At 42.2% G+C, this 17,925-nt stretch overlaps 1 protein-coding gene across 4 annotated transcripts in view; it reads right to left on the reverse strand.

Moving 5' to 3' along the window:
* The window catches only part of CCDC88C (coiled-coil domain containing 88C), a 172,293-nt gene that overhangs the window by 83,125 nt on the left and 71,243 nt on the right, over positions 1-17,925 (reverse strand). For 3 of the 4 annotated variants that reach the window (XM_061611966.1, XM_061611965.1, XM_061611967.1), the window contains exon 5: positions 9,113-9,171. In XM_061611966.1, coding sequence (XP_061467950.1) covers positions 9,113-9,171 — 59 coding nt within the window. Of the gene's footprint in view, positions 1-9,112; positions 9,173-17,925 lie in introns of all 4 variants that reach the window. The other variant, XM_061611968.1, reaches the window with a different exon arrangement.

Raw genomic sequence — 17,925 nt, forward strand, 5'->3', positions numbered from 1 at the left:
TGAACTGGTATGTAACGGGCCAGCCCAAATATTGGCTTAAAATGTGCATAAATTATTGATGAAACAGCCTTCATTTGCTTCCATTTGCTTATGATTGGAATGAGAGACGTAGCGCTATGTTGAATTCCTCCCAATGTCTTCCCATGGAGGCTACAGTACATTTAATTACAGACAGAAACCTATTATATTCTATCCCATTTTAAAATGTTCACAAGGTTCAATTCAAACAGAGTAACCTTCAAACTAGTTAAATTAGCACTTTTGCACTTAAACCCATTGAAGGATGGGATTATGAAGATGCAAATAGCTAAAGTAAGAGGGAAAGAAAAGAAGAACTGTCTTGTTTGTGTTGCACAAACAATACTATAGCCATAAAACTTGAAAAAGGGACCACAAAGCTATTAAAATAGGAAAGGGAGGTACCATGCAAGAGGCCAAAGTAGATGTGTTAGACGTGTGTGTTAATAATCCTGCAACTATTGGCAGGATTGCCAAGATTGCCTAGATGGGCACAGCCAGATGAAGAAAACACTGTATTGACATAATGGACATGACACAGCCAAGCAGGATTCAGTGTCCCAAGGCATGACAAAACCAAGTTCAAATTATAAGCGCCCACTAGCTAGCAACGTTTTGGGTTTTCTGCATAAGCCTAAAGTGGAATCCCAGACAAAGGGCTGGTACGTAGAACACTGGTTCTTTTATCTGGTTAATTGCCACAGGGTTAAGGCACTTTTACCATGTGTATAGACCATCCAATTTATATGGACCTAAGCCATTCAAGGCTTTAAACACTAGCATGAGCACCTTGAACTATGCCTGGAAATGAACTGGCAACCAATGCAGCTGTTTTAAAACAGGGGTTATATGAGATCTAAAGGGAACTGCAGCCAGTAATCTGGCTGCTGCATTTTGGACCAACTGACGTTTCTGAGTCATCTTCAAGGGCAGCCCCATGTAAAGCACATTGCAGTAATCCAATCTGGAAGATACCAGAGTGCAGAGTATTGTGGCCAAGTCAACTCTGTCCAAAAGGGGCCAAAGCTGGCAAACCAGCCATAGCTAGAAAAAGGTACTCCTAGCTACAGAGGCCACCAGAACTTCCAGTGACAAATCCTGTCCATCAAAGCCCATTCATCATGTTCACAATATAAAAGCCTTCTTTTTAAAAAAATGAAAAAAGTAGGGATGATGGAATAAAAATTCCTTGGAACTGTATGACTAGGCAACTGAGTTTCTCTTTGCCCCCTCTTTTATCTGTGTCCTAATCTACTACCTTCTTAAGTTTTTTTAAGATCAAAAAAAGTAACTGACTTCCTTGACCTCTAGCACCTGTTACAGTGGTCTGTGGACATAAGAATAATGCTTTGAGAAATGTATATCTACATTTTTGTTCAGACATCTACCCCCTCCCTCTGTCCTCCCCAGGACAGGAGGATTGGTCCAAGGTATTTTGTGCCCGAGGCGAAGGACAAGATGGCACCCTCCCATTCCATGTACTGCACAAGGAAGTGAAGCTTCAGCACTGGTGATGGGATAGTGTTCTTCTACAACACAACCAAGGCCAGCAGGCTAACTTAGGGAGCACAGGTTAGATTCCTTGGCAAGCATACTTCTCTCCTTCAACATCTCAGTGTCACTCGCTGCCCTTCCAGCATCTGCTGCCTGAGGTGGAGACCTCACTATGCCTAACAGTAGGGCCAGCCCTGGACAGGAGGCTACACTGAGATCCATTACCCTGCCACAACTTTTAGAAAAAGGGACATTTCTTCCCATCCTTGCCCTTGATTAGAGGAAGTTAGAAGGGAAAGGGGTAGGGTACCTCTGCAGAGTTTACTACCATGGACATAAAGTTGTGTGATGATCTACTGCACCTCTTTTATCAGCGATCTCCCACTAGAGGAGCACATCTATGGGAATGTTTAGAAGAGGGGACATCTCTCCATTTAGCCTCCCATCCTTTGTTAGAAAAGATGAGAGCAGGGGTTGGGACAGAACATATCGACACCCTGCCCAGCCTCCAAAACATGCTGCTCAAGAGTTTGATTTGGAACCAAATTAACCTCCCAGCCTGGTTGGAGAGCCCTGAAGCCTCATACTTTGAGATGCCAGGGTTCATGTGAACATTTCTGTGCTCTGCTCCCACAGTATTCTTTCTGGATCTCTCATACTCTACTCATTTTCTTCTTAACGAGTGGAATGACACAGAATCAGTCCTGTCCGGATCGTGACAGATTGAGCCTACAGAACAAGTCAGCAAGGCAGGCTGGTAGTTGCAACAACAAAGAAAGCTCCACGAGAGAAACTCTGTAAGATGACAGGAGGCTTTTATGTTTTAAGTGCCCCTTGAGTAACAGAAAGTCTTAAAGGGGTAGGCCTTCGGCTTGAAGCCTAGCCCTCCTCCCCCTTTCACACAATTCCCTCCAGACACATTGCCCAAATACACAGGCCCACATGGGTATGTGGGTTCCTGGTGTGGGTTCAAGGTCTGAGGGCATGGATCTCGGAGTCCACCAACTTAAAGGCCCTTGATCCAATGGACTCAGGCTCTGGCCTAACCGTGATGCCAGGACCTGAGTAGGTTTATACTACCTTGGCCTCCAGTGTTCCTGGTTTTATGATTCAGCCAGCTGTTAAGGGTTGGGGTCCTGATAGAATCTGACTGTTCCCCCACTCTGGATGGAGCTATTATCACACCTATAATCAAAGAAGGACTAGCACTATGTTGATGGGGTACACCATCAATGTACTTAGTACATCTCATTTATGGATGCTCAACAGACCTACTTCACTGTTCTCCCGGCACAGAGGGGGGGAAAGAAAGGGAAAGTAATCTGGCTGCAGTTCCCTTTAGATCTCATATAACCCGTTTTAAAACAGCTGCATGGGTTGCCAGTTCATTTCCAGGCATAGTTCAAGCTCATGCTAGTGTTTAAAGCCCTGAATGGCTTAGGTCCATATTAAATGGTTGGTCTATATACATGGTAAAAGTGCCTTAACCCTGTGGCAATTAACCAGATAAAAGAACCAGTGTTCTACGTACCAGCCCTTCGTCTGGGATTCCACTTTAGGCTTATGCAGAAAACCCAAAACGTTGCTAGCTAGTGGGCGCTTATAATTTGAACTTGGTTTTGTCATGCCTTGGGACATTGAATCCTGCTTGGCTGTGTCATGTCCACGAGCTAGAGGGAGCCCCAGCTGATGAAGCGTCAAGGCCCCAGCTGACAAAGCATCAAGGCGAGTTAAGCAGCAGAGCAAAAAGAGGGTAAGTAGCTCCCATTTATTCCATTATTTAATTGAATTAAAACAGCTCAGAGTAATAAGTAATAAGGGCAGCCTAAGGTCACCCTGAGCTAAGAGCCAAATCCTGAAAGAACCTATATCTTAGGAGACAGATCCTAGGAGAAGGAAGCCTATAGAAAGCTAGTTTTCAGCACCACCCTAGCAGGAAAGCATCAGGGGACACTGTAAACAAGGCTAAATTCCAGTCGGAGAGAAGGGGGAAAAGGAAACTCCACCGATACATACAGGAAAGAGTCAGCTCAGTCCTTGCTAAAAAGGGCAGCTTTAGCCTTCCTGAAACACCACCACAAGCTCTGTTTCCCTAGGTTAAAGAAAGGTCAGGCTGTTCAAGGTGGGAAAACAACAAACAAAAAAGACTTGCCTGGAAGTCGCAGCCCCTTGCTTAGATTAAAAGCAACCAAAAGCTTAAACAGCCCCGCCCCTCGCTCAGGAAGGAAGCCTGCCTTCCTGCCTTCAAAGGAAGGAAGCTTGAGATAATCCTAAAGAGTTAAGCCCCAGCTGATAGTTGAGCCATCAGCCTCAAGTAACACATCATTGTCAAGGCCCCAGCTGACAAAGGCCCCAGCTGACAAAGCGTCAAGGCGAGTTAAGCAGCAGGGCGAGGAGGCCAGGGCCTCCCACTCTGCCCGTCTGTTCCCTAGCCTCAACTAAACCGCAGTCTCCAACCCATTGACGTAATAAACCTTAAACAAAACTATGCAGGTAAGAAGCCAGCAGCGGTGTGGGGGCTTTCCAGTATTTTGCACCGCCTGCAGCATGTACAATTATCTGCCTGTTGGACAGAAGTCGTGGGTGTGCTCTCGGTGCAATGAGCTCCTGGCTCTCCGGGAACGACTTCATTTCCTTGAGGCCAAGGTGACGGACCTGGAAAAGTGGAGAGAGGCAGAGAGGTGTGTGGAGGAGGCCTTCAGGGACGTTATAGCTGTGTCCCACTCCAACAATGATAGCTCTCCTGCTATCATGGAGAACGATGGTCTCGGGCAAGGAGAGTATCCAGCTGAGGAAGAGGGAAACGATCCCTTAGAAGGGACCCATTCCTTGGGGGATGAGCAGCTATCCTCTCGTGCCGAGGATATATCTCCAGGGGCTGGAGGGATCCATGTAGTGGGTGATTCGATCATTAGGAACATAGACAGTGGGGGGTGTGATGGGCGTGTAGACCGCAAGGTGTTTTGCCTGCCTGATGCGAAGGTTGCGGATATCGCCCGTCGTTTAGATAGTTTGGTAGACAGTGCTGGGGAGGAGTCAGTGGTCGTGGTGCACGTCGGCACCAACGACATGGGGAAATGCAGCCGTGAGGTCCTGGAAGCAAAATTTAGGTTGCTAGGTAGGATGCTGAAAGCCAGGACCTCCAAGGTGGCTTTCTCTGAAATGCTACCGGTTCCACACGCAGGACCAGCCAGACAGGCCCAGCTTTGCAGTCTAAATCCGTGGATGAGACAATGGTGTCGGGTGGAAGGTTTTGGATTTGTTAGGCACTGGGGAACATTTTGGGACAAGCCGGGCCTGTACAAAAGGGACGGGCTCCACTTGAACCAGAATGGAACCAGACTGCTGGCACTTAAAATTAAAAAGGTAGCAGATCAGCTTTTAAACTGACTGAGGGGGGAAACCCGACAGGAACTGAGGAAGGTCCGGTTCGGAATAAACCTCCCCCCTGGGATAAAAACCAAAGAAATGATGAAATTTTAAAAGGGGTAGGCCTAGAAGTAGGCATTGTGAGAGCAGGGGCACAGGATATAAATTCAGAAGAGCAAAATTACCACAGGCCAAACCACAAGTGCCAAAGACACTTGAAGAGAGACACTGCTTACAAGTGCCTGTACGCTAATGCTAGGAGCCTGCGAACCAAGATGGGAGAACTGGAGTGCTTGGTCTTAGAGGAGAGCATTGATATAGTGAGCATAACGGAGACCTGGTGGAATGGAGAAAACCAGTGGGATACGGTTATCCCTGGATATAAACTATATCGGAAGGACAGGGAAGGACGTATTGGTGGCGGAGTCGCTCTATACGTGAAAGAAGGCACTGAATCCAGCAAGCTCGAAACCCCAAAAGAGGCAGACTCCTCCACATAATCGTTGTGGGTGGAGATACCATGCCCCAAGAGGGACTTAATACTGGGAACGGTCTATTGTCCCCCTGATCAAAATGCTCAGGGAGACCTGGAGATGAGATATGAAATTGAGGAAGCATCCAAACTAGGAAATGTGGTAGTAATGGGTGACTTCAACTACCCAGACATAGACTGGCTGCATATGTGTTCCAGTCATGACAAAGAAGCAAAGTTTCTAGATATTCTAAATGACTATTCCCTAGACCAGTTGGTCATGGAACCGACCAGAGGGACGGCAACCCTGGACTTAATCCTCAGTGGGGACCGGGACCTGGTGCGAGATGTAAGTGTTGTTGAACCGATTGGGAGCAGTGACCACAGTGCTATTAAATTAAACATACATGTAAATGGCCAATTGCCACGAAAATCCAACACGGTCACATTTGACTTCAAAGAGGAAACTTCACAAAAATGAGGGGATTGGTAAAAAGAAAGCTGAAAAACAAAGTCCAGAGGGTCACATCACTCGAAAATGCTTGGAAGTTGTTTAAAAACACTATATTAGAAGCTCAACTGGAGTGCATACCGCAGATCAGAAAAGGTACCGCCAGGGCCAAGAAGATGCCAGCATGGTTAACGAGCAAAGTCAAGGAAGCTCTTAGAGGCAAACAGTCTTCCTTCAGAAAATGGAAGTCTTGTCCGAATGAAGAAAATAAAAAAGAACACAAACTCTGGCAAAAGAAATGCAAGAAGACAATAAGGGATGCTAAAAAAGAATTTGAGGAGCACATTGCTAAGAACATAAAAACCAACAACAAAAAAATTCTATAAATACATTCAAAGCAGGAGACCATCTAGGGAGGCGATTGGACCCTTGGATGATAAGGGAGTCAAAGGTGTACTAAAGAACGATAAGGAGATTGCAGAGAAGCTAAATGAATTCTTTGCATCTGTCTTCACAGTGGAAGATATAGGGCAGATCCCTGAACCTGAACTAACATTTGCAGGAAGGGATTCTGAGGAACTGAGACAAATAGTGGTAACAAGAGAGGAAGTTCTAAGCTTAATGGACAATATAAAAACTGACAAATCACCGGGCCCAGATGGCATCCACCCGAGAGTTCTCAAAGAACTCAAATGTGAAATTGCTGATCTGCTAACTAAAATATGTAACTTGTCCCTCAGGTTCTCCTCTGTGCCTGAGGACTGGAAAGTGGCAAATGTAACGCCAATCTTCAAAAAGGGATCCAGAGGGGATCCCGGAAATTACAGGCCAGTTAGCTTAACTTCTGTCCCTGGGAAACTGGTAGAAAGTATTATTAAAGCTAGATTAACTAAGCACATAGAAGAACAAGCCTTGCTGAAGCAGAGCCAGCATGGCTTCTGCAAGGGAAAGTCCTGTCTCAGTAACCTATTAGAATTCTTTGAGAGTGTCAACAAGCATATAGATAGAGGTGATCCAGTGGATATAGCGTACGTAGACTTTCAAAAAGCGTTTGACAAGGTACCTCACCAAAGATTTCTGAGGAAGCTTAGCAGTCATGGAATAAGAAGAGAGGTCCTCTTGTGGATAAGGAATTGGTTAAGAAGCAGAAAGCAGAGAGTAGGAATAAACGGACAGTTCTCCCAATGGAGGGCTGTAGAAAGTGGAGTCCCTCAAAGATCGGTATTGGGACCTGTACTTTTCAACTTGTTCATTAATGACCTAGAATTAGGAGTGAGCAGTGAAGTGGCCAAGTTTGCTGACGACACTAAATTGTTCAGGGTTGTTAAAACAAAAAGGGATTGCGAAGAGCTCCAAAAAGACCTCTCCAAACTGAGTGAATGGGCGGAAAAATGGCAAATGCAATTCAATATAAACAAGTGTAAAATTATGCATATTGGAGCAAAAAATCTTAATTTCACATATACGCTCATGGGGTCTGAACTGGCGGTGACCGACCAGGAGAGAGACCTCGGGGTTGTAGTGGACAGCACGATGAAAATGTCGACTCAGTGTGCGGCAGCTGTGAAAAAGGCAAATTCCATGCTAGCAATAATTAGGAAAGGTATTGAAAATAAAACAGCCGATATCATAATGCCGTTGTATAAATCTATGGTGCGGCCGCATTTGGAATACTGTGTGCAGTTCTGGTCGCTTCATCTCAAAAAGGATATTATAGAGTTGGAAAAGGTTCAGAAGAGGGCAACCAGAATGATCAAGGGGATGGAGCGACTCCCTTATGAGGAAAGGTTGCAGCATTTGGGGCTTTTTAGTTTAGAGAAAAGGCAGGTCAGAGGAGACATGATAGAAGTGTATAAAATTATGCATGGCATTGAGAGGGGGGATAGAGAAAGGTTCTTCTCCCTCTCTCATAATACTAGAACTCGTGGACATTCAAAGAAGCTGAATGTTGGAAGATTCAGGACAGACAAAAGGAAGTACTTCTTTACTCAGCGCATAGTTAAACTATGGAATTTGCTCCCACAAGATGCAGTAATGGCCACCAGCTTGGATGGCTTTAAAAGAAGATTAGACAAATTCATGCAGGACAGGGCTATCAATGGCTACTAGCCATTATGGCTGTGCTATGCCACCCTAGTCAGAGGCAGCATGCTTCTGAAAACCAGTTGCCGGAAGCCTCAGGAGGGGAGAGTGTTCTTGCACTCGGGTCCTGCTTGCGGGCTTCCCCCAGGCACCTGGTTGGCCACTGTGAGAACAGGATGCTGGACTAGATGGGCCACTGGCCTGATCCAGCAGGCTCTTCTTATGTTCTTATGTTAAGCATATAAAATTATGCATGGCATTGAGAAAGTGGATAGAGAAAAGTTCTTCTCCCTCTTTCATAATACTAGAACTCGTGGACATTCAAAGAAGCTGAATGTTGGAAGATTCAGGACAGACAAAAGGAAGTACTTCTTTACTCAGCGCATAGTTAAACTATGGAATTTGCTCCCACAAGATGCAGTAATGGCTACCAGCTTGGATGGCTTTAAAAGAAGATTAGACAAATTCATGGAGGACAGGGCTATCAATGGCTACTAGCCGTGATGGCTGTGCTCTGCCACCCTAGTCAGAGGCAGCATGCTTCTGAAAACCAGTTGCTGGAAGCCTCAGGAGGGGAGAGTGTTCTTGCACTCGGGTCCTGCTTGCGGGCTTCCCCCAGGCACCTGGTTGGCCACTGTGAAAACAGGATGCTGGACTAGATGGCCACTGGCCTGATTCAGCAGGCTCTTCTTATGTTCTTAAAGGGGTGGAGCATTCCTACAGAGCTTGCTACCATGGACAGGCAAGGTTTGTGATGATCTGTTGCACCTACTGCATCAGCAATCTCCCACTTGGGGATCACATATATAGGAATATTTATAATTTTATTTTCATTCTTAAATAAGGAAATACTTTGTTGCTGCTGGTTTTATCTGCTCTATTCGTTTTTTTTGAACTGTGTTTAATTTCATGGTTATATTTATTTTCATTGTTTATTTTTATTGTGTGAGCTGCCCTCAGAACATTTACAATGAAGTGAAACAAACATTAATATTAATAAATAAAAATATTACTGGAGGTACACTACCTTAACTAGCTATTACCAGAGTGAACAGATGTCCAACTAACACTGGTGTTATTTACTAGCACTGGTAGTATTTCAGAAATCTATCTATATTAACATAGATGGCCATCTTTTTCCCAGGGAGATGGCAAACAGTCCTCATATAATTAGTTTATTAGGTTTACCAAATATAAGTCAAGTTGTAAAATAGTAGCAACCTTACCTGCACAGCACAACCCAACACCAACAGTAACAGCTTTTTAAGTTCATCCATACTTTTTCCTAAGAGACAAAAGAATTGACCATAAAATATTGGATCATCTTTATAAGGATTATTAAAACTAAAAAGGTCAGAGATTTCTGACCTATGTACAACTTGAACTCAGCATTCTTAAAGGAGGTGGCCTATTTCCAGTGATTTATTTTGGTAAGAAATAAGATGCTGGTACTCTTATCTTGATAAAATGCCATGGTTGCCAGCATAGAATGGCTGCCATAAGCAGCCCCCCCCCCAAAAAAGAGAGGTGACTCTACCATCACAAAAAGCACTGCATATCTTTAAGTTTCAATTGTAGTTACAGCATATTTTTGGCATTGTGTTTTTGTTTAGCAGTTTGAGATTTGGGTTGGTGAGTTTATAATTCACAGTTCTCATAATTAAGAAAATTCCCCAACCTGATCAATGTAAAAATTTATTTGATGCTCAGAACACCAAGTGCAAAAAATACTAAGCACAATTGGAATGGAAATGGACTGCCTTCAAGTCGATTCTGACTTATGGCGACCCTATGAATAGGGTTTTCATGGTAAGCGGCATTCAGAGGGGATTTAGCAGTACAAAAAAAAACAACACTGAAAGGTGATAGATAATTTTTGTGGGCTTGATGCAGATCAGTACAAGTTTATTTTTGCAGCAGTTTTTAGCTGATGTGAGATGAGTACCTTTTCCCCAGGGCATCCTGCTTACTTGCTCAAAGTAAGTTCCTACTTACTTGCTCAAAAAAGAAGTTGTCTATTTCAGCTTCAGAACAAAGAACTTTTGACTCTTCGTACAGTTTTGAAAATGATTGCTGTTTCCCTGCGGTTCGTCCATATGACAAAAAAGGTGCCATGAAATATCACTGTCTTGGTTTACACCAAATAATCAGACTAATCCCAAGAGATATTTACATATAAAAACTGCCTTTCAGGAAACATATCATGTCCGCCTAGTCTACTGCCGTATACTCTGACCAACATCCGCTCTCCAAGATGTGAGGTTATTTTAACTAGAGATACCAGGGGCTGAACCTGAAACTTTCTGGATGCAAAGCTAAATCAAGTTGTCTTTGATGACCAGAGTGGCATTTCCTATTCTTAATCCCCAGACTCTAAAGGCTGGCTCAATATGAGTTCTGACCTAGTGGGGATTTGAACCCAACTGTCTGTCTCCCCAGGTCAGAAAGACTGGAACACATAATAAAATCGTTGCTTCAACAGCAAAGCAGCTCAGACTGGGTTGTGTTCAAGTCCAACTCAGAGCAAACCCATTGGAAATGATGAGCCTAAGCTATTAACTTCAGTGTCCTATTCTGAGTAGGACAGCCAATGAATACTACCCTTATATAGAAAATGGAAGCTCCACCATTTCCTGGCTCTCAGTGAGGTCCTGATATAGGCAGGTGCTTATTTAGGAACATTTATAAACAGCTTAATATTTTAAAATTTTCTAAGCATATACACAATATAAACAAACAAACAATATCATTAAAACAAAAATGCTACCTAAAACCAATAAAAGAGCAGTAAAAATGTAAAAGCATATAAAAAGCATATAAAAATAAAAATTCAGGGGGTTCAAGCACATAAAAAGGGCCGATTCCATGCACATTCCCCTCCTCCTGAGTGGCCTCAAATGCAGCTATCAGCTACTGCTGAACTACAACAACCATCATCGCTGGCTGCGGATGATAGCAGTTGTAGTCTAACAGTGCAAGTTTAGTGGCAGCTCTGTTTGACTTGCTGTCTTCTCTGCTCCTGTGGCCCTGGGAAAGAATGGGAGGTGGGATATGAGAGCTAGTCGGGAACCTAGGCAGTCCCTCCAATTCTGGGGGATAGCAGCCAACGGCTCTTCAGGGTCACTGGCAGCATGGAAATATGCTTGGGGGGGCTTTCTCCCCCTCCAAGCAAACCTCAGGTTTGAGGTCTGGGCAGCACTGTACCCTGACCTCAGGTCTCTAGTACCAGCCCAACACTCCATCTACTTCTTTGGCTTTTGAGACCAACAGAACTGGCTTATCAGCACTATAATGGAGACAGTCAAGGAAACTAGAGAGAGGCAGCTGAAAAGAAGAAATAGAAAAGGATTCCCAGGCAAGCAGTTGTATCAGTTTCATCTTCTGGATCTGCACTTATCAATTACACTGCTACCCAGGACTTCATTCTACTACTAGCAATGTCATTACATGACTTGTGCAAACAAAATACATTCAATTTTAAGCCTTTTCCTAGTCTAATTAGAGGCACCAAAGTGTAAGCGTTCTGCAGCCTTGTATGTGTAAATTGTTTCCACTCCCAGCAAATAATTTGGGTCTCCCAATGAATTTAAGTGCCTGTTTAATTCATGCACAACAGTAGTTGTTATAGCTGCAGATGAGACAGCTGATCTGCTTAAGTGTTGTCCTGGATCAGGGCCAAGGTATGGAGAACCATCACAATATAAAGTCTTTATTTTACAGAAACTGCTCCCCTGACCTTATTCTTGTACCATCCTCGAATTATTCTTTTAAGGCAAAGATACAAAGACTCACAGGGCCCATCCCATGAAAAAACAATGTGCTTCATCAATATTTCAAAACTGGCTAAGAGTTTACCCATAGATGGTTAATGAAGCTTGCACAGATTGCATCCAGGTGAGATGGACCTGGATGAGATATGGGAGGTTCACATGGGCCTCCTGCCTGCAATGTGGAGGTGCAAACCAAGTGTAGGCAAGTTAGGGCACGCTAAGGCTCTCTACTGCTTAAAGAGTTTTGAAATATTAAGCAATATATAAAAGATTTTAAATAATATTAAAATAAAAATAAAATAAATCAATCCCCTCTGCTGATTTCTAAGTGCCAGTGACTGCCCCTATATGGAATGGTAAATCTCTTTAATCCTTGCAGTTAGACTAAAGATACAGAAAAGCAACTGCCCATTCAGGTGATATTTTATCTTCTTATTGGATACAACACTGAAAGACAAGAAGTGCAAAAAGGTACCTTACTAGGATGACCAACAAGCGTTTGAAACTTAATGTTTTACGATTGTTTTAAGATGTTTACAAGCCCCCTATACTGTACTGCCTCCACCCCAAAAAAGATTTCTACTCATGTTTAAAAAATTCCTCCATTTATATTGAAAATGGAGGGGGAACCTATTCAGCTGCCTTACTTACTACATGTAGGGTACATTCATATGCACATACACAATGTGTGAACATTGTGCGATCACCTTTTTATTCTACATGTAATAAATGTATCTAAAGGGAAGTTGCCATTTTCCGATTCTGTTGCAGTGAGATTTTGACACAGGCACTGCCTCCTAACTAGATATTATATACACACATAACTAGGGACTGGGGTGTGTACCTGTGTTTTGCAGACATGAAACAAGAGATACAATTCAAATTGCACATATGTAGGAATGTGAATTAAATTTCTGAGTATAAAAATAAAATTCAAAGATACATTCATCTCATCTATTACAATGGATATAAGATGACAAAAAGTAAAGGGATATGCATGTTAAGAAGTACTTGTGGATATTTTTAGGAGAAGGCATATACAAACATAGAAAGCTGCCTAGTACAAGGTTATTTATTTATTTATTTATTTTATTGCATTTGTATACCGCCCCATAGCCGAAGCTCTCTGGGCGGTTTACAACAAGGTTAGACCATTCTTTTATCAAACTCAGCTTTGTTTACACTGAGGCCCCATCTGCACTATACAGTAGGGCTCCGCTTATACGGCGGGTTCCATTCCGAACCCCCGCCGTAAAGCGGAAAACGCCGTAAAGCGGAACCCCATTGACTTTAATGGGCCGCGTCGTGCAAAAATGACGCGAAAACGTCGCAAAAGAGAAAAAAAATAGCTTTTAAATTAAAAACAAAAGCCGCCGCATCAGCGGAACACCGTAAGGCGGAGCCCTACTGTACATGCAAAGCAGTATTATACCACTTTAAATAGCCAGCTTAGGACCAGGATACATCTTACCCCTTATATACCCAGTCGATGACTGCGCTCTGCTGGCGAGGGCCTCCTGCGGATACCATCTTATCAGGAGGTCTGTTCTGCACAACATAGGAAAAGGACCTTTAGTGTGGTAGCACCTACCCTATGGAATTTCCTCCCCTTGCGCCATCTCTGTTATATTTTCGGTGCCTATTGAAAACTTTCCTCTTTCAACAAGCCTGTTAAGTTAAGACCTATCCCAGTCTGCGTCTGTGTTGGAATTGCTTTTAATGTTTTTTTAACATTAAACAATGTTTTTAACCCTTTTTATTTAAGATGTTTTTAAAGCTTTTTTAAAGAATGTTTTTAAAGTTGTTTTGTTTTATGTATTTTAAGGTCTGTTTTATGTTTTAAAGTGTTTTTACTGCTTTTGTTTGACGCCCTGGGCTCCTGCTGGGAGGAAGGGCGGGATATAAATTCAATAATAAACAAACAAACAAACAAACAAATAATAGTCATGTCTTTCCTCAAAGAATCCTGGGAGCTGTAGTTTGTTAAGGATGCTGAGAGTTGTTAGAGACCCCTATTCCCTTCACAGAGTTATAATTCCCAGAGTAGTTTAACGATCAATCCCTCTTCCCAGGGAACTCTGGGAATTGTATCTTTGCATGAGGAATATGGTCTCCTTTAACAAACACCAGTTCCCAGGATTCTTTGGGGAAAGCCATGACTGTTTAAAGTAACATAATAGTGCTTTAAATGTATAGTGCAGATGGGGCCCAACTAGCAGTGGCTCTCCAGGGTTTTCAGACATGAGCCATTTCCAGGCTTACCTGGAGATGCTAGAAATTGAACCTGGGGCTCTCTGCATGCAAAACAGACTGCTCTACAACTAAGCTACAACTCTTCCCCTTAGTGAGCCTTCATACAAAAAAATGTTGTATTCTTGGCTATGCTAGTATATGATTCTATCTACAGGAAACTGGAATGGAGTCAATCAACTGTGCTAATGCAGATTTAACAAAAAGCCCCAGTGACCTAATTACTAATCAACTTTAGGTAGAAATTCAGTATGGCAGGGAGCAGGGAACTTTCACTGTAAAAAAAAAAAAAAAAACTGGCAAGAGAGGAGGATTGTTCTTACTACCCTGGAGTGTATTTTAAAAACTCATACAAAGTACATAAATAGAAAATCTGTTCAAAAGATTTAACTAAATCATGTCATAAAACTGGTTTAACACAATGTTGGCATGTTAATGGGTCTTTCATATTACATTTTTGTGCCTTTTTAAAATGTATAGCAGAATCATTTATATCTAAGCGTAATACATTTTATTCTCCCCTACCCTTTTTAAATCCACAACTCTATAGGTATTCTTTAATACAGGTTTTCCTCAGAGCCTACTTTTCAAAAGGCGAATTTTTCTATGCCAACGACTGAGCTTTGCTTTCAACTCCTTTTAAGACAAACAAATGAACTGTAGTTTAAGGATGGGGGAGAAGAGCGACATGTTAAAATCACCTCAAAATTTGGTGTATATTTTAAACACAAAGTGCACACAGTGATTTCAAGTGCAGAACTAATACTAAAGAACCATGGCAAGCGTTGATTGGCATTGCATGATTATACCCCTAATTGAAGCAGAACTGCTCTGCTCTTCCAAGCTTCTGTTTGAATGACTGATGTGCAACTGACAGATGATACAAAAGAATTCTTAGTAGTCATTAATGGGATCAATTGAAGGCAAGTAAAAAATGTATCAGACAAACAATGAGGATGGTGGCAGCTCTTTAAAAGATATTTGCCTGTTCAAGCCAAATGCTGATGAAGCTGACTGTATATCAAATGTACGTTGTTCCTAGGCAGACCAAGGCATTTTGCCATGCTGAGAGCCACCACATTTTATAATTTTAAGAGCGGTATATTGCTTTCTTGCATTGTGTACCTACTAGGACAACAGTATTTGAGGAATACTCATTTGCCCTTCCAAGTATATTGCAGAAACAACCCATGAAACATGGGCTAATTGTGACTCTTCATGCAACACACACGATTAAAAAGGCATGTGCACGCTTAGACATTAAGCTTTAATAGGTAAACAAAGCAGGGCTGTAATGTGTATGTTACAATCCTAACACACTAAGGGTGCAATCAATCCCACTTACCTGGGAGTAAACCCCATTGAATTTAATAAGAGTTGCTTCTAAGTAGACTTGCAGCCTAAATCCCATAAGGCTGGAATCCAATACACACGTACCTGGGAGCAAGTTCCATTGAACTAAATGACATTTACTTCTCAATAGGGTTGGAGGAGAATTTTGTTTAGTCTGCATTTTTAAGCAAACTCACCTAATTCACAACTCTAGGGCTAATACACAGATCAAAATGTAATTATCTTTTGGATTTCACACTTCTCCAAATTTTGTAATAAAGTTCTCAGCTCAAAATATGTACATCATCATCACTTATTACCTTTCCTTCACTAGAAGGTCCCAGGGCGGTTTGCAACAATGTAAAATACAAAATTAAAAACAGTTTAAAACATATTGCAATCAAATTGGGTCTCAAAATGTATATATTCAAATAAAGAAAACAAAGACTGTTTTAGGTTGACATTTTAGGAAAGCATACGTTAAAATAAAGTATGCATTTAAATGTTATTTTGTGATAAACTACATATTTAAGTCCATAATTAAATACAGATTTTCGTAAGTTTTATCTGCAGAGTAAACTGGAAAGAGCAGGAGGTAAGACAAAGGAGGTCCGGTTGTGTCGGCAGTCATATTTGTAGGCCATTTTTCCTTTTTCAAATTTCCGGGGTGGCTGAAAAATCATGTAAATATGGTCAGGATGGATTGAATCCGGACTGCATTCGTTGCACGTAGGTCCCATTGAAATTAATGTGAACACAGCCCGGTGCCTCCTGCCCCACAACAGCCTGGCATGGGGCCTCCCACTCAACAAAAGCCGCCGCCGCCACGTCCTTCTCCTCTTCCTGCTCCAGGCAAGGCCCAGGTCCCCAAGCCCAAGCTCCCGCAGCCGTCCCCCAACATAAACCGTCACCAGCAGCAGAAGCCTGGGGAGCAGCAGCTGAGCGAGCCCGAGGACATGGAGAGGAAGACAACATTGAAACAGCGAACAGCTTTGCTGTAACAAATGCCTGTCGCCCTTCTGCCGCCCCCGCTAACACCACCCCCTCTTTCTTGGTGGTGCTGATAATGATAATGTCATTTGTTATTTAATTTAATTTTTGAAAATTGTATTGTTTTTATTGTATTTTTATTGTATTTCTACACCTGCGTTTATTTTTCTGTGTAAGCCGCCTTGAGGGCCTTTGGACGAAAGGCGGGGTATAAATAAAATTTAATAATAATAATAATAAAAACAAGAGGGAACAGATTTCTGAATAAAGATAACAGAAATGGACATGGACCAGAAACAGAGTGATCCATCCACCACTACCTCTGAGTAGACATCTGCAGGACTGCGCTGGAAAGCAGTGAACTATTTATGAAGCCATAATACCTTCTTCATAGGAACATAGGAAGCTGACTTATACCAAGTCAGAGCATTGGTACATCTAGCTCAGTACTGCCAACACTGACTAGCAGCAGTCTTCAAGGCTTCTGACAGGAGTCTACCCTCACCCTCCATGGAAACACTGGGGATTAAAATTAGGGCCTTTTGCACACAAAACATGCATTTTCCCACTGAGTTACAGCCCTTCCTATGATACTGCATGAAACAAATATTCCTAAACTGCTTAGTTCTGACTAGACTGTGGTTTCACAGGGGTTTAAGATCCAAACCACTGATTCTGCATTAGACAGTGGTAATCAAACCCTTATGATAAAGTGCACATTAACATACCCATGTTAACTACTCTGCTCGATTAAGGTCTTTTAAGGCTTTGTGTACACTTAAAAGGGGAGAATGCTGCAGTGCTTGGCTCATTATACTGCATAGTAAATATGCAGATTAAAAAGATTATAGCTGCATCCTTTCATTCATAATCAAATCCAGGCTGACCATGTTATAAACATGTTTTCAATTCTTTGTCATATTTCCTAAAAAATGTATCATTTCATCAGTTAAAATAGTATATAAGGTATTTCAAGAATGTGTTAAAGGCATTTGACTGTATACTTTTACCTATGGATGCAACTAAAGTACTTGTACTTTTGGGGGAGTTTGTGTGTGTGTGTGGAGTGTCATAGCCACTAGTCATGTCAGCTATTTATTTAGGGTATGTATTTATGTTTTGCCCTTCCTCCAAAGGTGCTTAGGGTGATATATACAACAAAACATAAAATACATCAATAAAAGCATATACAGCCCTAACATTTTAACAGCAAACAATTAACACACTGTAACTCATAGTGCTGCTAAGGATCTATTACCTCCAGGATTGGAGGCCCCACGCCTCTGAATATCAGTGGCTGGGGAAAACAGTGAAGAAGACATTGAGTTGAAGCACATCAGGTGGTGACACTGGATAGGGCCTTCACAGTAGTGGCACCTGATTATGGAATGCCCTCTCCCCCCAAAATATGGCACATACTGACATTCTTGGCATTTTGGTACCAAGTTAAATTTGTCTATTTGCTCAGGCACTTGGGTATATGAAATTGTTCTAATTGTTTTATACACAAAAGTTTGAGATATAATTTATTTATAAAAGTATTTTATAAATGATCTGGGAGTGAGGAATTTTACATCTGTTCCTTTGTCATGGTCAGATCACCGCCTATTGAGGTTTAGACTCACAATGTTTTCTTCCCTCTGCAAGGGTGGAGGACCAATTAAGATGGTCCGTCCCCGGAGACTAATGAATCCTGA

This window comes from Rhineura floridana, chromosome 2, assembly GCF_030035675.1.
Source record: "Rhineura floridana isolate rRhiFlo1 chromosome 2, rRhiFlo1.hap2, whole genome shotgun sequence".
In the NCBI taxonomy this organism is placed as follows: domain Eukaryota; kingdom Metazoa; phylum Chordata; class Lepidosauria; order Squamata; family Rhineuridae; genus Rhineura; species Rhineura floridana.